The sequence below is a fragment of the Heloderma suspectum genome, chromosome 14, assembly GCF_057233095.1.
Source record: "Heloderma suspectum isolate Gila_16-S chromosome 14, 16-S_ref, whole genome shotgun sequence".
Lineage (NCBI taxonomy): Eukaryota > Metazoa > Chordata > Lepidosauria > Squamata > Helodermatidae > Heloderma > Heloderma suspectum.
Genome location: NC_139471.1, coordinates 25137162 through 25164638, shown reverse-complemented (window position 1 = coordinate 25164638; position 27477 = coordinate 25137162). Strand labels below are relative to the sequence as shown.

The following is a 27477-nucleotide window of genomic DNA, read 5'->3' as shown; positions in this document are numbered from 1 at the left end:
AGAAAGAGTTATTCATGATCCCAGCCAGCCCTCCACCATCAAGCCTCTAATTGTGTCTGCTCACCTTATGCAGAGGATGTCTGACCTTCCAGACTGTGGCGCCCAGGTACCTCTTGCAAATGGAATCCGCTTCATCCTGACTGCTGTAGCGCTCAGTAGACAGGCAAGCTCCATGCTCAAATACCCATATGCCAAAGGGCAGGCACTTCAGAGAAGAGTACACAGCTGTGCAAAGGGGTTGGTCATTACCAGCAGGCCCATGAAAGCAGCTATACGTTAGAAGGATCATCCAGGCCTTGGCTACTACAGTCTGCGGCTGTCCTGAAGGCTGCCTGCAAACGTAGGATTGTGCCGCATGCTCCAGGCCTGCCTGGGCCTCCCCACACCAGTCACCCTTTATGCCACCACAGCCTCAAGTTACGTCTTCCATAACCTCATGATGGAATTCACAGCCACAGGTGATGCAGGGATTGCCACTGGCTTAGGCAGATTTAAAAGGGGGTGAGAACAAAGGTGTTTGTCTCTAAGGAGCAGCAAGACTCTTTGCTGTTTCTGCTGCCACAGACTAACGCAGCTGTGACCCCTCTGAGGAAAAGAGATCTGGGTGACCAGCGGCAAGAGAGGGGCGCAGCCTTCCTACCCGTCAGGTGCCCTTTAGGCACACGGCCGGCCACTGTGGACAACAGGATGTGGGACTAGTGGCCCTTCTGCGGCCTCCAGGAGCTGGGCTCTTTTCCTCCAGTTCTTATGCATGGTGTGGGTCCCAAGGCAGGGCTGTCCCTCGACCCGAGTGTCTACATATTTGGGCAAGAGTTGGCACTGAGGGGGGCAGGGGCTGCTGGTGCCACTGGGATTTTTTTTAAAAACAGACACCTGCACTTTTAGGGTTTTGTGCAAGAGCTCAGCCTGGAATCTGTTTTCACTCATCACAGCTGATTCAGGGAATATGTGAAGGAGCAGGTGAAGACATATGCCTCTGAGCATATGCAGAGTACAATTCCTATACCCAATCAGTAACCACGGACTGCCCCACACTCTTGGCATTAAAGAAGAGGGTTTTTGGGGCAGACGGCATAGCTTCCAGGCAAGCTGGGCTGTGGAACACCTCTTTGGGAAGTGCTCCGTGGCACACCCACACCGCTAGGCTAGTGGCAAGACGGAATGTGGCTCCCAGGCACTCCCCTTGCTACTAGCCCTAAGAATGAGAGGGCTGCACTGAGGCTTACGGGGCAGGTCCTTGGTATCTCCACACACCCACTTGGCCCGCCCCTTCCCTAGTCGGGATCACCATCAGCCAGTGGCAACTGCAGGTCTGGGAGGGGCCTGGGCAAGACATCTCAGCGGACCCTGTCATGAGCCCAGGTCTTCACTTGCCTCCCAGTTCAAGGCTGCGGGAGGGGCAAGGGGGCTGTCTAAGGTTGTGCTCAGTCCCGGGGGGGGGGGGAGCAGCAGAAGGACCTGCACTGACTGCCCTTCTTCAGCCCCTGGTGTCAGCTAGTCCCTTGTGGGAAGGGCAGCTTCATCCAGGAGGAACTCCCCCAGCCTCGCAGTGCCCCCAGAGCCTGTCCAAGGCCCTGTTGGCCTCTGCCCGACCCAACCGCTGACCAGGCACGGCCTCTGCCTTGCTGCTCGCTGCTTCCTTCGTCCGGAGCCTCCTCAAGCGCCCGGAGCCCAGCCCTGGGCAGGCCCCTGGCTCCTCATTGCCATGGCATCAGCTGCAGTTGCCCCTCCTTGCCCCCACGCTAAAGGGCCAGTAAGCAAGCAGGCAGCTGGTGGCAGCCGCTGCTCCTCCACGCCCCTGCTGGCCCGGAGGGAGCGGGACCCGAGCAGCAGGCGGCACCGGCGTGGGGGGGAGCAGCAAGTGCCCGAGCCCGCGGTGCCCCGCCAGCCCCCCTCCTCTCAGGGCTCCAGGGCGGCATGTTCCAGCCCATGCCACGACTGCTCAGCCAGGCTTCTCCCAGCCCTCCAAAGTTTCCATCCTGACCTCTGGGAGACGCGCGAGAACCCGGTCAGTCCCGAGCTGCTCATCTCGGCTGTGCAGCTCCCTTCCCTGCTTACCAGGTGCCTCTGTGTAGTGCAGAAAGCCGTCGCAGAGGCCTGTCAGTGGGTTGCAGCTCATACTGGGCTCACAGCGGGGGCACATGGACTGGCAGTCCTGCCCGGAGAAGCCCGGGGAGCAGCCCATCTTGATGTGCACAGCGGCCACCGGATCAGCGGCAGGCCGTGCCAGGGTGACTAAGCGTGTCCCCAGGCTGAGGCGGTGGCCTGTGGCACTGCTGACCACGACGGCACAGCCCTTGCCCAAAGCGGTGCACTGCTGTTTGGCCGCCTCCAGTGCAGGGAAGCTCAGATCTGCAGACGGGGGGCCATAGAAGGACTTTCCTGGAAACGTCACATATAAATCTGGGCAGGGGAGGGAGGAGAGAGGAAGCAGAGAGGAGCATGGCCAACAGCCCCCGCCCAGAAGGGCACCAAGAGGTGGGGCAAAGGTGCACGCGCGGCACCTTCAGAGCCACCAGGCCTCCTGCGCTGGGTCCAGGACTGCCAGCACTGGCCTCCCAGTCTGAAGGCCCATCTCCTCCCACATTTTCTTTTCTTTTACTCCTGCTCTGTGTCCCTCTGCCATACGGGTGGGAGCAGGATAAGGCCTTCTGGGTCGTGACTCCAGCCTGTGGAATTCAGTTCCCAGGGAAACCAGCCTGACCTCCTCTCTCCCTGCCCTCTGACGCCAGGCAAAAGGGGTGCTTTTGAGGCAGGCCATCACCTAAAGCTAGTTGGCAGTGCACTGCTTCTGGTATTTTTGCCCTGCAAAGAGCTGCAGTGTGTCTTTGTTTTCATCGTTTGATTGTGTTTGACTGTTTTTGTACGATGACTTGTCATGCCTTGAAAGCCCCTTAAACAGGGCAGAAAGATGAGGACTAAATGTTTTCACAGCTGAACCATTTTTAAAATGTTTGCGTACCTGGAGGGGGCCCCTCCCCTAGCAGCCCGAAGCAGGCCAGGCCAGGCCGGCTCTTCTTACCGCTCCGGCGTGAGGCCTGGCATATCCATCGGTGAGGCCGGTGGCACGGCTCAGCCTTCAGGAAGCCGGAGGTCAGCACAAGCATGCAGAGCGGTGGGGCGGAGGTGCCCTGGGCCAAAACGAACCTAGCTCCAAAGAGAGGTGGGGAGGCTGGCGGTCACCAAGGAGGAGCCCTAGGAGAAGCGGGGCTTGCTGACTCCCCCTCCAGTTCCGAGACACCCGGTTTTAGACCCCACACTTGACTTGCATTCAGTCCCGCCCCGCCTTCGCCAGGGCTTCTCAAGCAATCTTACTAGCAATTAAAAGAAGCTTCACAAGGCCTGAGCTTGCTAGATCAAGGAAAAGTAAACTTTATGAGGCAGCTCCTCTGAATGCTTATTTTTAAGTCTTGTGAGACCCGACCTGTTGACCAGAGTTCCTTACAAGAAAGAACGCAGCTCCTTGGCGAGCTGCTTGAGAGCGACCTCTCCCAAATGGAGACATCCGCGCTGCTAGACAGCTCTGACCTCTTACAGGGAAGCCGCGCAAGCCCTCAGCCCCCTTTCGCCAGCAAGGTCAGCAGGCAAAACCTAGGCCGAGAGCGACGCTGCGCGTCAGCAGATCTCTCTCCCTCCGACTGCGGCTGTCCTGGCTGCATTTGTCTACTGCGGGAACGAAAAGCCTGCTTGCCTTCCCCAGAGTGTTTGGGGGCTGTCAGCTCCCCAAAGCGAGCAGCTCTTTCAAGGGGGCATGCAGTGGGAAGACGGCAGCGCAGCGCGCTCCCCTGCCCAGCACCTAGCAGGGGCTCCCCCCGTGCCTGCCCAAGGCCCGGTCGGCCTCCGCCCGGGCCAGCCGCTGACCAGGCATGGCCCCGCCTCGCCCGCCGCCGCCGCCGCTTCCTTCGCCCGGAGCCTCCGCAAGCGCCCGGAGCCCAGCCCTCGGCAGGCCCCGGCTCCTCACCGCCCTGGCATCGGCTGCGGCTGCCCCCCCGGCCCCGCGCGAAGGGCCAGCAAGCGAGCGGCAGCCGGGGCGGCCGCCGCTCCTCCGCGGCCCGAGGGAGCGGGCCCTGAGCAACCGGCGGCGGCGTGGGGGAGCGCGGCGAGTCCCCGAGCCCGCGGCGCCCCGCCAGCCCCTCCTCTCGGGGCTCCGGCCGATGCCACGACTGGTCAGCCAGGCTTCTCCGAGCCCCGCAGCGTTTCCGTCCCGGCCCCGGGAGCCGCGCGAGCCCAGACAGGCCCGAGCGGCTCCCGGCGGCTGCGCAGCTCCCTTCGCTGCTCACCGGGCGCCTGCCTCCGCCTCCGCCTCCGCGGGCGCGGGACGCCGCGGCGCAGCCCGGCAGCGGGCGCGGCTCACGTGGGCCCACGGCGAGTGGCTATCCACGCTGGGGGCGCGCGGCGGCTCCTTGGCCCGCCCCAGCTGTCCCCGAGCTGACTTGCCCCGCACGCGTGAAGCGGCGCATCCAGCTGGAGGAGCCTCACCGCTGCAAAGCTTCGTTGAAGGGAGCCCCATCGGCCCAGCTCCGCAGATCGCCGCCGCCGCTGCTGCTGCGGAGACCGGTCCAGACAGCCACCTGCAGCTCTTTCTGCAGCCAGACCTGGGGGCGGCACAGAAAGCCCTTCTCTGCCACAGGTTCTCCAGGCGAACGCACAACGGGGGTCTTGGCCAGAGCGCCCCCCGAAGATGCACTCTGTGAAATGCCACGAGAAGGTGGCAGGGGGGCGGGGGGGAGGGCCGGTGGAAACCCTGGGCTTTAAACCCCCCCTCAGGCCGTCTGCGGCGGAGCGCCACTTGCTCTGTCAGCGGAGGGGGCAGAAAGGGAAGTGGACACCCCCTGCCAGGATGTCCATCTCTCTCTCAGCCCCGCCCCGCCCCAGTCTACAAACTGGAGATACTACGACTGAGTAGTGAGGCCCTGGCGGTTGTTGTGAGGAATATGATTCTATGAATACAACAAGATATTGCATGGGAAATTCTTTGAATACTCAAAAGCACTATAAAAAGGCTTATCAGTAGTATTCATATTCAAAAGGCTGGAAGGCCTGCTGTTGGAGAACATTTGAGTTTTTTGCAGGAAACCTGCAAAAAAAAAGCAGGCTGCTTTAAGTGCATTTGTTGCCATTTTTATGGCTCATTCCTTGGATTTGTAGCTTTCATTTAAGCAAAATCAGCAGCTCCTGTGCAGATTCTGCCCAACTGTTCAGCAAGAAATCAACCTTCTCCCTCCTTTCTGGTGTTCTCCCAATGGGTGAAAGCTCACTGGGGTAACAGACAAGGATTAGGCACTTATTTTTAAATATTTAAAACACTAAATTGCATCAATATTTAACACAATTTAACGACTGAACAACAACAACATCTATTATCTGGTTGGGTCCTTCCCTCCCTCCTGCCCAGGAATGGTGCTACCCTTCGGCCCTCTCACCATAGAATTGATTCCTACAGCACCATACAAGACACGCCCAAACCTGCACAACAGACAAAAGGCAAGGAACATGGTAGAGGTGTGCATAAAATTATGCCTGGTGTGGAGAAAGGGGACATGGAGACCTTTTTCTCCCTCTCTCACCGTACTGGAACCCAATGGGATCACCCAGGGAAGCTGATCGGTGGGAGAGTCAGGACAGATGAAAGGGAGGAATGGAATCCACTCCCACAAGGTGTGGTGACGGCCACTAACTTGGACAGCTTTAAAATGGGGTTCAACAAATTCATGGAGGAGAACACAGCTGCGCATGTTTCAAGGCTAGACCCGTGCTTGTGCCTGCTCTTTCAAAGGCGCACCTGTCGGAAATGCTCTCTGCCTCCCACTGGAAGTGCAGCTGCAGTGCTACCCCGCTTCTGGTTCAAGCCAGGGAACTGCTCACCAGGTCTTGTGGGCTGCTCAGCGTGAGTAAGCTCCCACCGTGGAACCGCTGGCAGAACCTCAGTGCCTGCCTCCACTCGAGGGCTGCATCCAGCACGAGGAAGAGGCATTTGTCCTTCCTGGATCTCCAGCCCTTGGACTGGGGGCAGTGCACATCTGGGCAAGAAAGCAGCAGGGAGAAGCACACGCTGTGAACGCAGCAGGATTCCTTTGCCCCGGGGCTCACCAGAGCAGGCCCAAGCAACTGCCTGGTCAGTGAAGCAGCCCAGGCAGGTGCCACGTCAGGGACCCCCGTGGAGCAGCATGGGAGCAGGGAGTTGCTCACCAGTCACTTTCTCTCACCCCAACCCACCTCACAGGGTTGTTGTGGGGATAAAATGGGGCAGGTGGAGGAAAGAGCCATGTCTGCCTCCCTCAGTTCCTTGGAGGAAGGGTGGGATAGAAATAATGCAGAAACACACGCACCCCAATCCAGAACAAAGTACAACGCTTGTGAGGTGCATTTCCCCAGGTACAGCGCAGCACTTAGGACTTCTTGGAACAAGCAGAACCCGGAACGCAGGTTCTGCAGCCGCTGGTCCGGCAAGAGGCGAAAGGAGCTCTTGGCATCAGTGGAACAGTCTGAGCTACTCAGCAAGGAGACTCCGTCTGGTGCCACCTGCCCAGGGCAGAGAAGACATTTACATGCTTTCCCTTTATGCAGGAATTCGGGCCCTTTTTTCTTTTGCAGGTCAATCCTACACTAGACATTTAAATCTGTTTCACACCTGTTTAACTCTCACGGCTCCTCAGCAAAGAATACTCTTCTGATGCCTGATCGGGAATGTCAGCACCCCCACACACATGCAGGTTCTGCCATTAACCGGGGCGGGGTGGGGGTGCCATGGCAGTGAAGGCAGCTCCAAACCAGTCTCACATCCGTGGTGATGTGAGGGGGAAGCAAGACATGCTGGAAGGGCCACTGGGGAGTCTTCCTTCACCCACAGCTGGAACCAGCTCTGCTGCTCTTGGGATAGGCCAGCCGCCAAGCCAAGCCAGCCGCCGAGTGCCCAGCATGCCATCAGGGACGAGAGGAACCCTCTGTTCTTCCCTGGTTCAGACCGACCCGGGCTGGAAACTGGCAGAGCAGCCAGTGAGTGGGGCTGCATTTCTCCCTCGGGTTTGCCCTCCACCAAAAGGGCCGCCTGTTTTGAAGGAAGCAAAGCACTAGATCCACTCCCACCTGGGACCAGGTGATCTGTGTGCCTGCCTGTTCAGTCTGCTGCCCAGGTGCTACCTGGTGACAGGCAACAGTTCTCACAGTTCTCCATTTTTAAACTGGAATTGGACCAGACAGCCTTTCAGATACAGGATGGTCCTCTGTAAAAGAGGACACAGGGCCACCTTACCTGCAAGGTAACTCTGCTTGTCTGCAGGAGACCCCCTCCAGCCCCCGAGGTTCCCCCACTGCTGCCAGCCAGGCCGCTTATCCCACCTTCAGCCCCACATCCATTTACCAGCAGACAGGCAGGAGGGTCTGCCACGTTGCGGAGGCGGCCATTCATCTGCAGCCCCCAGAAAGCATGTCTGGCACACTGCTCTGGGCTAGGCTCGATGTAGACGAGGGACCGCTCTGGATCAGTGCACAGGACCGAATGCTTCCCTCTGAGCCAGAGGAGGCCAAACCACACAAAGGCAGCACCTGGGAGAGAGGGGAAGGAGGAGGGTTACAATGGAACCATACGCTGATTCCACGCACGCACGGCACCAGAGCTGAAGGTGTCTGAGGAGCCTTTTTGCTACTACGCTGGTGCTCTCCACTGAAGATGGACTTTGTGGTTTTCAGAGAGGAAGGAGAAGTCCCTTCAGTCAAACTATGCAATACGTTAAATATGTAGTGTGCAGCTGGCCTGCTTAGTTTTTTTACTCACAAGTAAGCACACAGGGCCATGGTCTGGATTGTGTAGTTTATGTTAAATCCATCAGGGCTGGGTTTCAGGACAGGTTCCATTGCTGAGCCCTGGCTCTAAGGGTGGGCTAGCAGGAGCAAAAGACATTTGGCCCAGAAAAGTCTCCAGAAGCAAATCTAGCAGAGGAGGGAGGGCGGACAGCCCAGTGTGGCACCAAGGATTGTGGGTGGAGATGATTACAGACATCACCAGTGGAGCTGAGCACACGGGGCTCTTTATGATGCGTTTCTGTTTTAACCTAGAGTTTCATCAGTTCCGGTTTGCTTTTCCCACTACACATTGTAGCCACTAAAGTGGCTAAATACATTTAAAAAACCCACTTGTTTTAAAAAACCCACCAAACGGCACCTGAAATCACATTAATTCAGGGGTGGGTGGGTGGAGTCCCCTGAGAATGACATGAATTGCATAGGTGTGGGGGCCTGCTCCCCGCCCGTTCCTCCTTCCAGAGTTACTTCTGAGTAGGCCCGCTTGCCCAACCTCTCCTCACCCCACCCTCTCTCGGCAGCAGTGAGGGTTAAATGGGGATATCAGCTTGACAAATCAGCCAAGTCCTGCTCTTCCGTATAAAGGCACATTGAGAACAGCAGGCTGGCTCCTCACCCCTTTCCCCCTTGCCGTGCCCAGCGAAGTGCCCCTCTCCCCGTGTCTCCTCTTCCTCGGGGGAAGGAAGGATCATTTGGGCAAGATCAGGTTTTTAAGGGGACCTCCCTGTCTGCGCACATTGACACCTACAGGCTTCCTCCCTGCCCTCGCTCTTTGCTCCCTTCCTCCAAGCAAAGTGCGATCGAAGGCAATGTGTTCCTTCAGAGGAGGCATGCTGAGCTGGTGTCTACCCTTTCTTGGAGGGAGGGGGAGCTGGGGATGATCATTCTTAGATTCGTTAAAATGCACACTTTCGCTGGAGGGTACGAGCAGACATTCAAAAGTAACACCCCCCAACCCTACTCTTCACTCTGGTACTCTGCAGTGCAATCGAAGGCAATGTGTTACTTCAAAATAGGCATGTTGAGCTCGTGTCTTGAAACTGCACTTCTGTGATTTTCTCAATGGGAAAAAGAGGTTAGATATTGCAAGTGGGAAAGCAGCTAGTGCTCTACTGTGAAGGCTTGAAAACACGCTGCTGTGATTTTCTCAATGGGAGAAACAGGCTACTTACTGTGAATGAGGACAGCAGCAACTGTGCTACTGAGAATGCTTGTGAAGGGGAAGTAGTACGAAGTGGGAAGAAGCCTGTGTCCAAAAGTGCACTACAGCGAATGGGGAAAAATAGGGAATGGGGGAGGGGTGGCCCCATCCCTTGACCAGGTCGCTGCCAGGTCACAGAGGCCTGCCCAGGATTTAAGCTGCTTGGCTGTGGATTGGGGACAACATCATGTGTCACAAAGGACCTCAAACAACTCTCCCTCTGCACTAAATCACTTGTGTAGATTGGCCCAGTCACACTGGCCACCTCTTTTTACTGGCCTTGCTGCTCCCATGCCTTGAACAGCAGTGTGGTATGCCGGCAGTTATCAAGTGGACATCTCCTTGGCAGGGAGGTCAGTGGATGGGAAGAGCATCACCTCCTACATGTGTGATGGTGTTGGATCAGTAAAAAAAAAAAAGCAACCAGACTTCTGCCCTCTTTTGCTTGCTTTCACTTGCAAACTGCTACAAATTTCCCAGTCAGTTTACATGACGCTGGGGCAGCTGGTCTGGAGGGACAAAAAAACTGGGTGCCAAACATGGGTGGCAATACACGAAGGGCCCTGCAGCTGGATCAAGCCAAAGGAAGGGCCCATCTCACGCTGCAGCACCAGGGCCTGTTTCCCCCAGTAGCCAACAGACGCCCAGAAGCACCACAGCCTGGCGGCTGCAGCACCTTCCTTCCGCCTCCCCCCATCCTTTTGCCCCCCCCCCCCCAAGCTCCAGTACCTGGCTCATCACTGGGAGGGCTGCTTGGCACCTCTGAAGGCTTCCTGGCAAGCAGCTGGATCCAGCTCACCACATTTCCAGGGAACTTCCACTTAGTCCTTGAGGCGGCCAGCTGCTTTGCTGAAAATGCGGAGAGGGCTCGGTCCCACATGTTCACCTCACTCAGGTCGCCCACGTAGAAGCTGGTGCCTGCAAGGGAATCCCGATGCACAGGAATGTGGCAGACGGGTGACATGGAAGCAGGGAGGCCAAGACTGGTTGCATGATATGTGTGTGAGTGAGAGAGAAAGAGATTGACAGGCAGACAGACTTTGGGCTTGGGCCCTGTGGCAAAGTTGCCTTAGGCATAATGGCTCTTTCTTTCGCCTTTGTTATGGACCTGCTGGCGCTTCATGGGAGGCAATAGGCACTCATAGGAAATGCCACCTGAGCCACACTCGCCTGCCAGGGTGGAGCCTAATATCAGGCTTGGCAGGCCAAGGAAGCTTGAGCAAAGTCAGGAAACGGCCTGAGATAGAGACAGGGGGCTGAGCAGATGCTCCTGTGAACCTGCTGCTGCTACCTTGGGAGGGGGGGATCTCCACGGCGACGGGTTTAGTTTGCTCTCCACTTTGCTGTGTTTCTACTGGAGTCGAATTTGCTCCATCTGGGGACACATGGGGCTTGAAAGCCCAGATTATCCCAAAGCTAGCCTGGGGCTCTCAGCAGGTCACACGGCGGTTTACTGCGAATTCTTTGGGTGGCTACCGGGTGGAGTCTCATCCACGTCATCACCTAGAGAGCCTGTTCAACTTCCTGCCATTCTCGCCTTGTTTCACCTTCCTGCTTTTTCTGGCCAGTGTGTGTTAGTGCTTGCCTCCCCATCCTATGCCTGATTCCCCCCCCCCCCCGCACACTTTTAAAAATTTCCCTCTAAAACTGCAGTACCGCTCTGCGTGACAGCAGAGATCTCAGCTGCAGAGTCTTAGACAGAGAAGGATCTTTCTTTCCCATCATCTGTGACCTGATCGTTTTGATGGGGAGAGCAGAGATTGAACCCATGCCCTTCTGCATGCAATGCCTGGGCTCCACCACCGAACTATGGACCTGCCCCTTGCTAGGATCAGAGGTGCAGGGAGGTCATTTTAGACTCAGGACATACTGGTCTTACACACACACCCCTCCCTGACACACACAATCTCTTCAGAAGGCAATGAGTGTGGCCTCACTTACTTCAAAATGTGGCCAGCCAGACCTGCTGCGTTTGGGGCCCCCTCCTGCTCATTCTGCTGAGTGGGCCCCGAACATCTGCCCCAGCAAGGCAGATAGCTCTGTTAGAGTTCTGACTGGTTCTGATTTAAACCCGGAGCAGGTTCGCCGCCCTGCTGACATCAGAGCCACCAGCCTCCATCGCATTCAGCTCCAGGCAGAGGCCTCAGGACTCACCTCTGCTGTTCACCTCCAGCTGCCCTACACTCAGCTTTCCTCCCAGGGACAGCCCCTTCTGCATGAAGCTGCTGCTCTCCACCAAGTGCGGCTCCCAGGGCTCTCCGTCCATGAAGACCTTGAAAGGGGAAACACCAGGGGTGCTGGAGACAGAGATGGCCACGTGGTGCCAGGATCCATCCAGAAGAACTCCTCGGGTGCCACTGAACATCACTGCCCTGCAAGGAACAGGCAGGAAGAGGGTTCCCAAAGACGGCATCTGAGAGTAATAAAGGAACTGGCAGAAGAGCTCACGGAACCACTGTCTGTTATCTTGGAGCAATCATGGAGGATGGGTGAAGTGCCAGATGACTGGAGGAGGGCTAATGTTGTCCCTATCTTCAAAAAGGGCAAAAAGGAGGGACCTGGGAACTACAGACCAGTCAGTCTGACATCAATCCCTGGGAGAATTCAGGAGCAGATGATAAAGCAATCCATCTGTAAGCACCTTGACAACAATGCCGTGATTACTCGAAGCCAACATGGATTTGTCAAGAACAAATCCTGCCAGACGAATCTGATCCCAGTTTTTGATCAAGAAACCCCCCTTGCGGACTGTGGGAATGCTGTGGATATCATATACCTCGACTTCAGCAAAGCTTTCGACAAAATGCCCCACCATATCCTGATGAGCAAACTAGCAAGTGGACTAGATGAAACAACGATCCAGTGGATCCACAGTTGGCTACAGAATCGGACTCAAGAGTGCTTATCAATGGGATCTTCTCAAACTGGGGAGAGGTAACAAGCAGGGTACCGCAGGGCTCAGTCCTGGGCCCAGTGCTCTTCAACATTTTTATGAATGACTTGGAGGAGGAGGTGCAGGGAATGCTGATCAAATTTGCAGATGACACCAAATTGGGCGGGATAGCTAATACTTTGGAAGACAGAAACAAAATTCAAAGTGATCTGGATAGACTGGAGCGCTGGGCAGAAAACAGCAGAATGACATTTAATAGGGATAAATGCCAAGTTCTGCACCTAGGAAAAAGAAACCAAATGCACAGTTACAAGATGGGGGATACGTGGCTCAACAACACTGCAAGCGAGAAGGATCTTGGCATTGTTGTCGATCACCAGCTGAATATGAGCCAACAATGTGATGTGGCTGCAAAAAAGGCAGATGCTCTTTTGGGCTGCATTAAGAGAAGCATAGCTTCCAAATCCCAGGAAGTACTAGTTCCCCTCTATTCAGCACTGGTTAGGCCTCATCTGGAGTACTGTGTCAAGTTCTGGGCACCGCCCTTTAAGAAGGATGCAGACAAGCTGGAGACGGTTCAGAGGAGGGCAACAAGGATGATCAGGGGACTGGAAACAAAGCCCTAGGAAGAGAGACTGAAGGAACTGGGCATGTTTAGCCTTGAGAAGAGAAGACTGAGGGGAGATAGGATAGCGCTCTTCAAGTACTTGAAAGGTTGTCAGAGAAGAAGGCCAGGATCTCTTCTCGATCATCCCAGAGTGCAGGACACGGAATCATGGGCTCAAGTTACAGGAAGCCAGATTCTGGCTGAACATCAGGAAAAACGTCCTGACTGTTAGAGCAATACGACAATGGAACCAATGACCTAGGGAGGCGGTGGGCTCTCCCACACTGGAGGCATTCAAGACGAGGCTGGACAGCCATCTGTCAGGGATGATCTCACTTGGATTCCTGCACTGAGCAGGGGGTTGGACTCAGTGGCTTTGTAGGCCCCTTCCAACCCTACTATTCTATGAAGATTCTATGACTGACTGACATTGTCACCATCAAAGCCTGCAGGGTCCTTGTGGCTATAAAACACGGCTGAATCCTTCAGCAGAGCTACAAGAAGCGGCACAGAGGAGAACGTGGCACTGTGCGCAGAAGACAAGCTTCTAGCCCTTATGAGTTTAAAAGCATGTGAGCAAAGTTGTCAAATCTCAAATGCCAGAGGAGGGGTTGACTGAATAAAATGTCCGATAGTCAGACAGGGAGCAGGATACAGTACCCTCTTCTCCCCTCCTTATGACCATCAGAAGGAAATCAGTAGAGCTAAATAAGCAAATATATGTAAAACACATCATTTCTACAGGTGCAGAATGTTGCTTTTTTATGTTTTTCAAGAAGAGCCGCCTCTCAGCTTCTACAGTGTTTCTCCAAGAAGGATGGGTGTCAAGACAGCAGCACAGCAGGCTAGATGGAGTCTATTATGAACAGGCCTATATCACCACGGGGACATTTGCACTTAATGCTCAGGCTTTGAGGAGGAAAGTTCAGAAGTGGGTGGGTTGGTGGGGGAAGAAATTGGTAAATGCATTTTAAACAATTTGTTTTATGCCAGTCTCCTTGCTTGCCTCAATTCACATTGTCATGTAGTCAACAGTTATGATTCTGGCACTGCTGTAACATGAACACAGTTTTAAAAATACAGAGGCATATCTATCCAACTTTGGTAGACAGCTCATTTTTGATACTATCCTGGTTGCCATAGACATCTATCAAACAGGCGAACAAGAAGAAACTCAGCGTGCTCGCAGACGGAAGGCTCCTGGCAGTACCAATGAAAAGATACTGTGCAGCTATTCCGTCCTCCCCCCTTAACAGATGTCCTGTGCTAAAGAACAAGGCAGAAAAGTGGTGGGGAAATACAAGAGGCTATGAATGGAAGCTGATGACGTCTGGAGCCCCCTAAAATTCTGTGAACAAGGCAGGGTGATTGCACAATGAAAGCCTCATCTGGAAACATTGATAGTTGCTACCTAACAATCTGGATGGTTTTAAACATTTATTTTTTTGACATATTTATAATGGGCGGACTGTTTTCTCCAGGACAGAATGCTGAAAAGCATGGCTTTCCTGGCCGAAAGGGAACATCTGGAGGGTGTGCAGCTATAAAATCCTCTGCAGATCCTGACACTGGCATCTTCCATCCAGGTCACAACACTAGGCACAAATGTCCATCCCACAGGAGGAAGCCCCTGGGCTACCAGAAACCAGGGTGCACAACCCGAGGTCCAAGTCCCATTTCAGAAAAGTTCTCGGGGGCTGCATTCTATGGGTGGGCGTGGCCAAAGGTAAGGGGGTGGGCCCCAAAGTACTAGCATATCTTAACATAAAGCTCTAACTGCCTGTATCTCAGCCTTCAGAGAGGCATTTCAAGAAGGGGGGGCACTGCACAAATGCAGGGAAGTCACCAAATCATCGGGGTGGGGCCATCTGGGGAAGCCTGCACCTTGCTGGAAATGCTGTCTGCTCTTGGAAGAGCTCCAGTGACAGGCAGCAGAGGTCAGAAATGCTATTTGCTGTGGTAAGAAGAACATTCTGACCCCTTAATATAGAATTCCAGTCCTGAAGGAGAGAGGAGGAAGAGCGCAAACTCCGACCGCCTCCACTTCAGCGAATAACTGATCACACACATCTTGGGGGAGTCGGTGGCGTTGCTTCGCACCCACAGCCCAATGGTGAAGTTGCCCAGGTAACGACGGATAGCGTTCTCCAGCTGCAGGCTGCTGCCTCCAGGGAAGTGCAGGTCAGAGGAAAGGCGGTACTCTAGAAAGAAAGGCAAAAAGATCACCTTCTGAACCACCCCGGGCCCCCACGGTTGGCACCGGGAGCTTCCTGCTTCCTTGGGCCACTCAGAAAAGCCCAGGACCAGAAGCATGGCATTCTGCAGAAATGGTCAGAGGTGCGCTTGGAGGCACACAGCCCCGGAGGATGCCATGCAGAAAGATCACAGGACTGGGATAGGACCGCTTTGGGGCACTAAGTCCAACCCGACAATCTTCCAACCCGACAATCTTCGCTTGCAGCGGCTGCGTGTTTTAATGAGTAGATTAATCAGCCACCGCAGCAGCAACAGCAGGACTTCCTCTGTGAGAAGAGCAGCCATGGCAGATGAGCTTCCCTGAGAGGCCGTGGAGTGGGCCTGTCATCAACAGGATTGCTCTGCAATGTGCAGCCCCCAGAAAGCTCCAGGTCGCCCTCTCCTTCATTTACAGAGGGCAGTGGCTGGCAAGGCCCATGAGGACAGAGGAAGTTGCCCTATAGAAGGCCAGTCCAACCAGCCCAGCTTGGCCCGGCCCACTCTGATGGACGCTACTTGAGACCCTTCCAGGTGGTGCCTTTGGCATGCTTGCCACACCCCAGTCCTTGCACAGAGATCAGTGCCTGCACTCCCTGTCCCACTGCCCAGCTCTTCCTCTGTGTTATTACATTCCTTTTCACAATGGCCCATCTCCCACCCATTTCAAAGCCCTGAGAGAGAGTTTGTTCTCCTCCCTGACTGGCCCTGCTGAGCCCAAATCTGCCCCAATCTACCAAGAGATGCATTGGCCACAGTCACTCCACTTATCCCCAAGAAGCTGAGATCTGCGAAAGAAATGTCTCGTGCGTTGGACAGCCGGAAGTGCTCGTGGTGGTTGAAGAAGCTCGCGATGCCATCAGGCTGGGTGATGAAGCTCCAGGTGTTGAATCCTGGGGAAAAGGGCAGGCTGCGGAAACTCTTGTGCACCGAAAAGCCTCCCAGCTCAGCACGGAGGCTGCCACGCACATGGGTGGCATTGGACTTGAGGCTGAGCCAGAAAAGCACAGCACTGGTGTTGGCGTGCAGGCCAGTCAAGGTCAGGGAGCAGGTCGAATGGCCAGGCAAAGAGAAGGTGACGTCAGCTGTGGCATGCAGGCCCATCCCCCCAGGGAGCGGGAAGCGCACAAGCTCTGGCGGACCACAAAAATCTGACAATAGAGATGAGACTGGATTAGGCCCCAGGCTTTGTTGCAGACCCACCAAGCCCCAGGGGGAAAAACAGCAGCAGCTCCTTAGCAGAGAACAAAAGGAAGGGCCCCAGCTTCCTGGGCAATTGTCAGGGAAGTGTGTGTGCCTCCTGCAGAGCCTGAGATGGAACATCACAAGGTTCCTTCTCTCAGTGAGGAGCAGCCCATGTCAGGGAGATCAAGCTTTTCGAAGCAGCCCTCTGGCACTCCAGCTCTTCCGTTCCTTCTGGGGTGAAAACCAACATGGCTGGGGGTAGGGGGAGAATCTACCCTATTTCATAGATGGATTCTGAAGTCAAAATTGGTCCTCAAAATCCAGATTTTGAAATCAAAATCGGAACATTTCACTTTCAGTCCCCTCTTCAAGGGGCTCTGAAGCTGCCAGGCCCTAAGAGGGCCTGTCTTCTGCTTCTAGGCCTACTTAGAAGCCACGGGCAAGGGACTTTGTCCAATGGGTATCCAACCCTCCCTCACAGCCCTTGCCACCCTGGTGCCCTCCAACTGCGTTGGGCTCCCATCAGCCTGGCCAGCATGGTCATTGCCCATGCTGTCTGGGGAGGAAAGGAGTGGTAGTCCAAGAGATCTAGGGGGCACCCAGTTGGGGAAGGCCAGTTGGCCTACCACCTCCCTCTTTTCTGCAGGGAACACACTAATTCCCTCAGCGTGGTGTGTCAAGGCTTCCTTTTGCAGAAGCCACACCAATTCTTCCTCAGCAATGCATGTTCATTTATGCACTTTACTATTCTAGCCATCGTACTTTGCCCATTCATCCTTTGCCAATTCATCCTTGCCAGTTCAATTTGAAGGAAAGACCTATTCAGATGTAGGTCCGTCTCTCTCCCTCTCCCTCTCCCCAGCTCTCAGTCTCTGTTGCTCTCACCATATCTGTGTTGGCAGATGAATCCTGTGATCTCGGCTGTTGGGCGCACATTGCAGGGCCTGGTTCTCCATGTGCCATGTTGGGCAACATCAGTGGGCTGTAGACTCAGCAGTGCACACTGATCCCGCACCTTGGACGGGGCTTTTTCTAGAAAACAGAGGGAGGAGAGAGATCGCTAAAGTAGCTTCTGCCTCAGGGCAACATCACAGCCTTTGCCAAGGCTGCCTCCACCCCACCTGCAGTTGCTTATGCTCCTGGCTGGGCCACCCCTATGCTTGAGTCCCCTCCCTCCCCATCCCAGGGGGCCTCTTTGCATCCTGAGGGACATGATGGGCATGAGCCGTCAAGCCACCATATGAAGCAAGCAGGGACTTAGCTGGCAGCTGAACCTATCACAGCTCAGCACATATTCGCTTCTATACCCTTTGCTGTGGGGGCCACTTTTATTACCCATTTATTTATTTTTAGATCCATCTTTATTTATTTATTTCATTTTTATATCACACAATAGCCAAAGCTCTCTTAGAAGTAGTGTTACAACACTTTTCTGGCATATATACTGTATATCCAGAAAAGTGTTTTAGCGCTACTTCTAAGATATTTAAATATCAAAATAATAGTGAAATACCATTTAAATGAAAGGGTATTATGGTGGTATACTCCTATAATGCAGTATATATCTTAAAAAACAATAGCGGTGGGGGAGAAACCCTTTCCAGTCATTGCCATTTTCACAAGGTAATGGTGATGACAGGAAAGGGACTTTCTTTTTTCTCATTGGTCCACTGGAGAAGGAAATGGCAACCCACTCCAGTATTCTTGCCAAGAAAACCCCATGGAATGTATCACAAGGCTAAACGAGATGACGCCGGAAGATGAGCCCCTCAGGTCGGAAGGTGTCCAATATGCTACTGGGGAAGAGCAGAGGGTATTTCCAAGTAGCGCCAGAAAGAGTGAAGCGGCTGGGCCAAAGCCGAAAGGACACTCAGCTGTGGATGTGTCTGGTGGTGAAAAGAAAGTCCGATGCTGTAAAGAACAATATTGTTTAGGAACCTGGAATGTCAGATCAATGAATCAAGGTAAGCTGGAGGTGGTCAAACATGAGATGGCAAGATTGAACATCGACATCTTGGGAATCAGCGAACTAAAATGGACAGGCATGGGCGAATTTAATTCAGGTGACTATCATATCTACTATTGTGGGCAAGAATCCCTTAGAAGAAATGGAGTAGCACTCATAGTCAACAAAAGGGTGGGAAAAGCAGTACTGGGGTACAATCTTAAAAATGATAGAATGATCTCAGTACGAATCCAAGGCAAACCATTCAACATCACAGTAATTCAAGTCTATGCCCCAACCACTGAGGCCGAAGAAGCTGAGGTTGATCGGTTCTATGAAGACCTACAACACCTTCTAGAACTAACACCAAAAAAAGATGTCCTCTTCATTATAGGGGATTGGAATGCTAAAGTAGGAAGTCAAGAAATCACCGGGATAACAGGCAGGCATGGCCTTGGTGTACAAAATGAAGCAGGACAAAAGCTAATAGAGTTTTGCCAAGAGAACATGCTGATCATAGCAAACACTCTTTTCCAACAGCACAAGAGGCGACTCTACACATGGACATCACCAGATGGTCAATATTGAAATCAGATTGATTATGTCCTTTGCAGCCAAAGATGGAGAAGCTCCATACAGTCAGTAAAAACAAGACCTGGAGCTGACTGTGGCTCAGATCATGAGCTGCTTCTTGCAAAATTTCAGCTTAAATTGAAGAACGTCGGGAAAACCACTAAACCGTTCAGGTATGACCTAAATCATATCCCTGATGAATATACAGTGGAGGTGAGGAATAGATTTCAGGGATTAGACCTGATAGACAGAGTGCCTGAGGAACTATGGACGGAGGTCCGTAACATTGTTCAGGAGGCAGCAACTCAATCCATCCCAAAGAAAAAGAAATGCAAGAAAGCAAAGTGGCTGTCTGATGAGGCTTTACAAGTAGCTCACGAAAGAAGGGAAGCAAAAAGCAAGGGAGAAAGGGGAAGATATACCCAACTGAATGCAGAGTTCCAGAGAATAGCAAGGAGAGACAAGAAGGCCTTCTTAAATGAACAACGCAAGGAAATCGAGGAAAACAACAGAATGGGAAAGACTAGAGATCTCTTCAAGAAAATTGGAGATCTCAAGGGAACGTTTTGTGCAAAGACGGGCATGATAAAGGACAAAGAAGGCAGGGACCTAACGGAAGCAGATGAGATTAAGAAGAGGTGGCAAGAATACACAGAAGAACTATACAGGAAAGATCTGAATGTCCCTGATAGCCATGATAGTGCGGTCACTGAACTTGAGCCGGACATCCTCGAGAGTGAAGTCAAGTGGGCCTTAGGAAGCATTAGTAACAACAAAGCTAGCGGAGATGACAGTATTCCAGCCGAGCTATTTAAAATCCTAAAAGATGATGCTGTTAAAGTGCTGCATTCAATATGCCAACAAATCTGGAACACTCAACAGTGGCCACAAGACTGGAAAAGGTCAGTTTACATTCCAATTCCAAAGAAGGGCAACGCCAAAGAGTGTTCAAACTACCGCACAATTGCGCTCATTTCACATGCCAGCAAGGTGATGCTCAAAATCCTACAAGGTAGGCTTCAGCAGTATGCGAACCGAGAACTACCGGAAGTACAAGCTGGGTTTCGAAGAGGCAGAGGAACTAGAGATCAAATCGCCAACATTCGCTGCATCATGGAGAAAGCAAGACAATTCCAGAAAAACGTCTATTTCTGCTTCATTGACTACGCTAAAGCCTTTGATTGTGTGGATCACAACAAACTGTGGCAAATTCTTAAAGTGATGGGAGTACCAGACCACCTTACCTGTCTCCTGAGAAACCTGTACAAGGGTCAAGAAGCAACAGTAAGAACCAGACATGGAACAACCGATTGGTTCAAAATTGGGAAAGGAGTACGACAAGGCTGCATATTGTCACCCTGCTTATTTAACTTATATGCAGAGTACATCATGAGAAATGCCGGGTTGGATGAATCAGAGGTCGGAATTAAGATTGCTGGGAGAATTATCAACAACCTCCGATATGCAGACGATACCACCCTAATGGCAGAAAGCGAAGAGGATCTCAAGAGCCTCTTGTTGAGGGTGAAAGAGGAGAGTGCAAAAGCTGGTTTGAAACTCAACATTAAAAAAACGAAGATCATGGCATCTGGCCCCATCACTTCCTGGCATATAGAAGGGGAAGAAATGGAAGCAGTGACAGATTTTACTTTCTTGGGTTCCAAGATCACCGCAGACGGTGACTGTAGCCATGAAATTAAAAGACGCTTGCTCCTTGGGAGGAAAGCTATGGCCAACCTAGACAGCATAGTAAGAAGCAGAGACATCACCTTGCCGACAAAGGTCCGTCTAATCAAAGCTATGGTTTTCCCAGTAGTAATGTATGGCTGTGAGAGCTGGACTATAAGGAAGGCTGAGCGCCGAAGAATTGATGCTTTCGAACTGTGGTGCTGGAGAAGACTCTTACGAGTGCCCTGGACTGCAAGGAGGTCAAATCAGTCCATCCTAAAGGAAATCAACCCTGAGTGCTCATTGGAAGGACAGATAATGAAGCTGAAGCTCCAATATTTTGGCCACCTAATGCGAAGAGAAAACTCCCTGGAAAAGACCCTGATGCTGGGAAAGACTGAAGGCAAAAGGAGAAGGGGACGGCAGAGGATGAGATGGCTAGATAGCATCACGGATGCAATGAATATGAACTTGAGCACGCTCCGGGAGAGAGCGCAGGACAGGAAGGCCTGGCGTGCTATGGTCCATGGGGTCACGAAGAGTCGGACACGACTGAACGACTGAACAACAACAACAACAATGCCTATAATGCTATAATTTTTAAATACAGAATTATAACGTTATGGAGGGGTTACACTATTTTTAATGCTAATTAAGAACAATTAAACATTTATGTGATTCTGGATTGTGGCACTCTGCCTGGGCTATACAAATTAGGGGCTCGGGAAAGTCCATGATCTGCGAAACCACCGTACCCGGATGCCACCGCAAATACACCGGGGAAGATGAGTCGCTCCACCTCCAGGCAGTGCCAAACCGCAGCGCGATCCACATGTGCCAGCCGTCTTCAGGAAAGGCATCTGGAAGGGAATTGGCAGAACCACCATGGATGGACGGCCCTTTGAAAGGATAATGGGGCTGCCCTCCCCCATCTTGACAAGCAGAGAGAGAGAATGAATTTGACAGGAAAAGAGGAAGACTAGAGAAACAACCTGAGAGAGCGGAACAGTGGAAACTGCCTTCTACCAGGCCTGACAGTTTTGGCCACCCAGCCCAATATTGTCTTCTCTTGACTGGCAGTAATGGCTCCCCAGGGTCTCAGACAGAGGAGGGCCTGCCACTGAGCTAAGGTCCCTCCCCTGCTGATCTCTGTAGCACAAGGCTAGCCCCAGAAGCTGCACCTCTTTAAAAAAAAATAAGAATAATACGAAAGTGGCATATATGTGTTTATTGATGCTTCACCTTATCAACACCCTTCACATACACTAAATTGCTCCAGACATGAGGTGGAGGAGGGAAGAATTTTGATGACAGCATGGGTGCCAGCCAATGGCTACCCACCACTTTCCCCCAACTCTCTGGAAACTTGCAGAATGTTTTTTCTCCTCCAGAGCTTACTACAGTAAAGAAAAATGTGTGTTTTCAAGCGAATGGAAACTTTCTAGCCATCTCTGCCACCCTTAAAATGCTTATTTCATAGAATCATAGAATCATAGAATAGTAGGGTTAGAAGGGGCCTACAAGGCCATCGAGTCCAACCCCCTGCTCAATGCAGGAATCCAAGTCAGAGCATCCCTGACAAATGGCTGTCCAGCCTCGTCTTGAAGGCCTCCAGTGTGGGAGAGCCCACCACCTCCCCAGGTAATTGGTTCCATTGTCGTATTGCTCTGACAGTCAGGACGTTTTTCCTGATGTTCAGCCGGAATCTGGCTTCCTGTAACTTCAGCCCATTATTCTGTGTCCTGCACTCTGGGATGATCAAGAAGAGATCCTGGCCTTCTTCTCTGTGACAACCTTTCAAGTACTTGAAGAGCGCTATCCTATCTCCCCTCAGTCTTCTCTTCTCAAGGCTAAACATGCCCAGTTCTTTGAGTCTCTCTTCATAGGGCTTTGTTTCCAGTCCCCTGATCATCTTTGTTGCCCTCCTCTGAACCCTCTCCAGTTTGTCTGCATCCTTCTTAAAGTGTGGTGCCCAGAACTGGACACAGTACTCCAGATGAGGCCTAACCAGTGCTGAGTAGAGGGGAACTAGTAATTCCCGGGATTTGGAAGCGATGCTTCTATGAATGCAGCCCAAAAGAGCATTTGCCTTTTTTGCAGCTACATCACATTGTTGGCTCATATTCAGCTGGTGATCGACAACAATTCCAAGATCCTTCTCGCTTGTAGTGTGGTTGAGCCACGTATCCCCCATCTTGTAACTGTGCATTTGGTTTCTTTTTCCTAGGTGCAGAACTTGGCATTTGTCCCTATTAAATGTCATTCTGTTGTTTTCTGCCCAGCGCTCCAGTCTATCCAGATCACTTTGAATTTTGTTTCTGTCTTCCAGGGTATTAGCTATCCCTCCCAATTTTGTGTCATCTGCAAATTTGATCAGCATTCCCTGCACCTCCTCCTCCAAGTCATTCATAAAAATGTTGAAGAGCACTGGGCCCAGGACTGAGCCCTGCGGTATCCCACTCGTTACCTCTCCCCAGTTTGAGAAGGTCCCATTGATAAGCACTCTTTGAGTCCGATTCTGTAGCCAACTGTGGATCCACCGGATCGTTGTTTCCTCTAGCCCACTTTGAGCTAGTTTGCTCATCAGGATATCATGGGGCACTTTGCCGAAAGATTTGCTGAAGTCGAGGTATATGATGTCTACAGCATTCCCACGGTCTACAAGGGAGGTTACTTGATCAAAAAATGAGATCAGATTTGTCTGGCAGGACTTGTTTTTGACAAATCCATGTTGGCTTCGAGTAATCACGGCATTGTTGTCAAGGTGCTTCCAGATGGATTGCTTTATGATCTGCTCCAGAATTTTCCCAGGGATTGATGTCAGACTGACTGGTCTGTAGTTCCCAGGTTCCTCCTTTTTACCCTTTTTAAGATAGGGACAACGTTAGCCCTCCTCCAGTCATCTGGCACTTCCCCCGTCCTCCATGATTTCTCAAAGAGAATAGACAGCGGTTCTGAGAGTTCTTCTGCCAGTTCCTTTATGACTCTAGGATGCAGTTCATCTGGCCCTGGAGATTTGAACTCATTCAAAGTAATGAGGTGTTCCTTGACCATATGCCTATCGATCTCAAGCTGCAATCCTGCCCCTTCAGCCTGTACTTCACCTTTGCCAGGGGGGTCATAGACCCTCTTTTGGGAGAAGACTGAGCCAAAGTAGGAATTGAGCACCTCTGCCTTTTCTTTGTCATCTGTTATCGTTTTGCCATCTTTATTTAATAGCTGAACCACCATTTCTTTCCTCTGTCTTTTACTATGCACGTAGCTGAAGAAAGCCTTTTTGTTGTTTTTAACATCCCTTGCTAACCTCAGCTCGTTCTCAGCTTTAGCTTTCCTGACGCCATCCCTGCAATTCTGTGCTACCTGCCTGTACTCTTCCTTTGTTACTTGGCCTTCTTTCCACTTCCTATATGTGTTCTTTTTTGTTTTCAGGTCATCCCTAAGCTTTTTGTGAAGCCACATTGGCTTCTTCTGTTGTCTTCCACCTTTTCTTCTTGTTGGAATTGCTTGTGATTGTGCCTTGAGAATTTCCTTTTTTAAAAGCTCCCACCGATCTTGAACTCCTTTTCTTGCTAGCATCGCTTGCCATGGGACCTTACTGATCATTGTTCTGAGTTTATGAAAATCAGCTTTCCTAAAATCCAGGGTACACGTTTGACTACACTCGGCTTTTGCTTCCCTTAGAACCAAGAACTCAAGTACAACATGGTCGCTTTCCCCCAGAGTTCCTGTAACTGCTACTTTATCCACTAAGTCATCTCTGTTGGTTAGGATCAAGTCAAGGATAGCCGATCCTCTAGTTCCTTCCTCTACTTTCTGTAGGAGGAAGTTATCCACCACACAAGTCAGGAATTTCCTGGAGGGGCCATGTTTTGCAGAATTTGTCTCCCAACAAATATCGGGGAAATTGAAGTCCCCCATTACTACTACATCATGCTTCCTTAAAACATTGGCTATTTGCTTTTCAAAAGTTTCATCCTTGTCTTCTCCTTGATTGGGTGGCCGGTAGTAGACTCCGACCACCAGGTTCCTTTTATTCTTTGCTCCATTTATTTCAACCCAGATGCTCTCGATGGGGCTACCAAGCTCCTCCTCCTGTATTTCTGTGCAGAGATATGTATTTTTCACATACAGTGCAACCCCACCTCCCTTTCTGTTCCTCCTGTTCTTTTTGAACAAGTTATATCCTTCAATTGCTGTATGCCAGTCATGAGAGTCATCCCACCAAGTCTCAGTTATACCTATCAGGTCATAATTTCCCTCTTGTATTAAGAGTTCAAGTTCGTTCTGTTTGTTTCCCATACTCTGGGCATTAGTATATAGACATCGAAGACCATGTCTTCGATGTGTGTTTGCCATAAAAAAATTGTGAGGGTGGATCACTAAAAGCTGGAGACATGCTTAAAAAACAAATCCAGACAGCCATGGAGGGAGCATGATTGAGGTCTACACTTTCAACCTCATTTTACATAATGGTTTATATTGTTTGTTTGTTTATTGTATACCAAAAAGGCTCCCAGAGCAGCTTACAAGCAATCAAATCAGTAAAACAAATCGGTCCCTGTCCCTGCAGGCTGACAATCTAAACAGACACGATACACAAGGAAAAAGGGATGGGGAGGGAAGAACGGGGAAATGAGGTCATCTAATACCAGGGCTGTGGAATGGTCTGCTTCCCCTCTCATCTTCCCTCTGTACAATTCTGTATTTAACCAGGCGTCCCATCTTAGACATCTTATTGAGAGGCTTTTAATTGTTGATACTCACCAAGAGCCATTGAAAGGGCAGGTTAGAAATCAAAATAAATCGATTTTGGCAGCTGCCTCTCTGGTTTGCCTCTCTGGGCCCTTACCTGATAGGAAAGCATTCTGCTCCTCATCATGGACAATTGCTAAGCCATCCCCAGATTCCTGGCAGAAAGACTGGGCCTCTCTCCATGACCGCCATTCCCGGAAGGATGGGAAATGGAAGGCATAACAGTGGGAGCGGAAACGCACTTTCCTCACAGAGCCAGGGAAGGCATCTAGAACAGAAAGGAGAGAGAGAGATGCTAGAATCTAAGAAGGTGCCACTGTATAGTCTATGGCTGTATAAACAATGCGGACAAAAACTGGTTTAATATCATGGAGGAGATGTCTATCAATCATTTTAAGATCAGCAAGGGAGGCCCTCCTCATTTGCCCACCCGTGAGACCAATTAGGTGGGCAACCACATAAGAGAGGGCCTTTTCCACAGTGGCTCCACACTTTGGAATAAGTTGCCATCCAGGGTCCGCCATGTCCCATCATTGCAGGCTTTTACGTCAGCAATTTTACTTTGGCCTTCTCCTGAAATGTTTGCTGTTGTTGCTATTTTTATTGGGGTGGGCTTTTTTGCTGTTTGGATTATGTTTTTATTGCTTTTTAAGACCATATTGGTTTTTATTAAGTGGTTTATTATTGTATGCTGCCTTGGGAGGGTTTCTGCCTTGAAAGGCAGCCAAGAAATATTTTGAACGAATGAATGGTAGATTTATTTTATGTATTTGTTACATTTGTGTCTCACCTTTTTCTTCAAGGAGCCCAAGGGAGCATACATGATCTTCCCCCTCCCCCAACAACCCTGTGAGGTGGATTAGGCTGAGAGTCAGTGACTCATCCAAAGTATGAGCTCACTGGCCAAATTGGGATTTGAACTCAAGTCTCTCCAGTCCTAGTCTAACACTCTAACCACAGGCCTGTCTACATGGGAGATTTTCTCCATTGCTGCTGTGGCTTAAAGTCGTTAGGGACACATGACATCATGGCCATTCTGCAGCCACCCCAGAGTTTACCTGTGAGGAAGCCATATTTTTGCAGAATACTTTTACTCTGTTTTTTTCCCTTTTCTTTAATTTGGCTCCCCTGTAGTTCAGCTGCTGTGTGCCCATCCTCCGCTTTAAATTTGGTATGATCAGGGCATTCCTAATGTCTTTCACCTGGCTGTGCCCTTGGTAACGTAAGCAACTAGAATAACTAGCCTGCCTTTCCAACACATGAAAGCACTACAGCGCTCTTCCGGGCCTTCAGAATTGCACTGTGCTTCCTTTTCGCCAGTGGGAGTAATTAGCCTCCGTGATTATGTACTTCTCTGATGTTTGTGTTACTTAGCTTCTCTGATTTGGGTGAAGTCACGTCTCTGATGTTCTGTGAAGTCACGTAACTTCGCTTCTCTGTGATGACTGCAGTAAGGGCTTATGGGCATTAGCCCTTATGCACATTAGGGCTTAATCGCAGTAGTGATCTACTGTGGTCTTGAGATCATGGGAGCAGAGAAGCCTGTTGTTGCAAGCATGGAGAAGTTCCCAGGGAAGGAGAAAGGGGAGTTGGAAGCTATAACTCTGAGGCAATTTGCTGGAATGGGGTGAAACTGGGGTGGGGTGTTCTCAAAGGGAGCCTTCAGATGTTGCACTGGAGAACGGGGATTTTGGCTTCTTCATGCAAAAATGTGCACATTGGGGAAAAGGGGGTGGGAGCTCCAACTCTGTGACAGTTTGCTGAAATGGAATTGTGAATTAGTTCTCCATTCATAATAATGTAGTGGCTGGGGGGAGCCTGGACATGGGCTGGGAAACAAGCTTAGAATCATAGAATCATAAAATAGTAGGGTTGGAAGGGGCCTACAAGGCCATCGAGTCCAACCCCCTGCTCAATGCAGGAATCCAAGTCAGAGCATCCCTGACAGAGGGCTGTCCAGCCTCGTCTTGAACGCCTCCAGCGTGGGAGAGCCCACCACCTCCCCAGGTAATTGGTTCCATTGTTGTATTGCTCTAACAGTCAGGAATTTTTTCCTGATGTTCAGCCAGAATCTGGCTTTCTGTCACTTGAGCCCATTATTCTGTGTCATGCACTCTGGGATGATCAAGAAGAGATCCTGGCCTTCCTCTCTGGGACAACCTTTCAAGTTTTTGAAGAGCGCTATCGAATCTCCTGCTTTCGAACTGTGGTGCTGGAGAAGACTCTTACGAGTCCCCTGGACTGCAAGGAGGTCCAATCAGTCCATCCTAAAGGAAATCAACCCTGACTGCTCATTGGAAGGACAGATAATGAAGCTGGAGCTCCAATATTTTGGCCACCTAATGCGAAGAGAAAACTCCCTGGAAAAGACCCTGATGCTGGGAAAGACTGAAGGCAAAAGGAGAAGGGGACGGCAGAGGATGAGATGGCTAGATAGCATCACGGATGCAATGAATATGAACTTGAGCACGCTTAGCCCTCCTCCAGTCATCTGACACTTCACCCATCCTCCATGATTTCTTAAAGAGAATAGACAGTGGTTCTGAGAGTTCTTCTGCCAGTTCCTTTATTAATCTAGGATGCAGTTCATCTGGCCCTGGAGATTTTAACTCATTCAAAGT

The 27477-nt window shown here is 51.4% G+C and overlaps 1 protein-coding gene across 1 annotated transcript in view; it reads right to left on the bottom strand.

Moving 5' to 3' along the window:
- LOC146335853 (uncharacterized) overlaps positions 1-27477 on the bottom strand; it is a 45619-nt gene that overhangs the window by 13975 nt on the left and 4167 nt on the right. Inside the window, exons 5-18 of the mRNA XM_084820781.1 lie at positions 24954-25124; positions 20860-20964; positions 16804-16950; positions 15471-15884; positions 14480-14702; positions 11156-11373; positions 9731-9919; positions 7361-7545; positions 6330-6522; positions 5866-6020; positions 4480-4595; positions 3023-3147; positions 2059-2403; positions 65-225 (exon numbers count right to left, since the gene is read on the bottom strand). Of these exons, the coding sequence (XP_084676907.1) occupies positions 65-225; positions 2059-2403; positions 3023-3147; positions 4480-4595; positions 5866-6020; positions 6330-6522; positions 7361-7545; positions 9731-9919; positions 11156-11373; positions 14480-14702; positions 15471-15884; positions 16804-16950; positions 20860-20964; positions 24954-25124 (2747 nt within the window). The remainder of the gene's footprint in view (positions 1-64; positions 226-2058; positions 2404-3022; positions 3148-4479; positions 4596-5865; positions 6021-6329; positions 6523-7360; positions 7546-9730; positions 9920-11155; positions 11374-14479; positions 14703-15470; positions 15885-16803; positions 16951-20859; positions 20965-24953; positions 25125-27477) is intronic.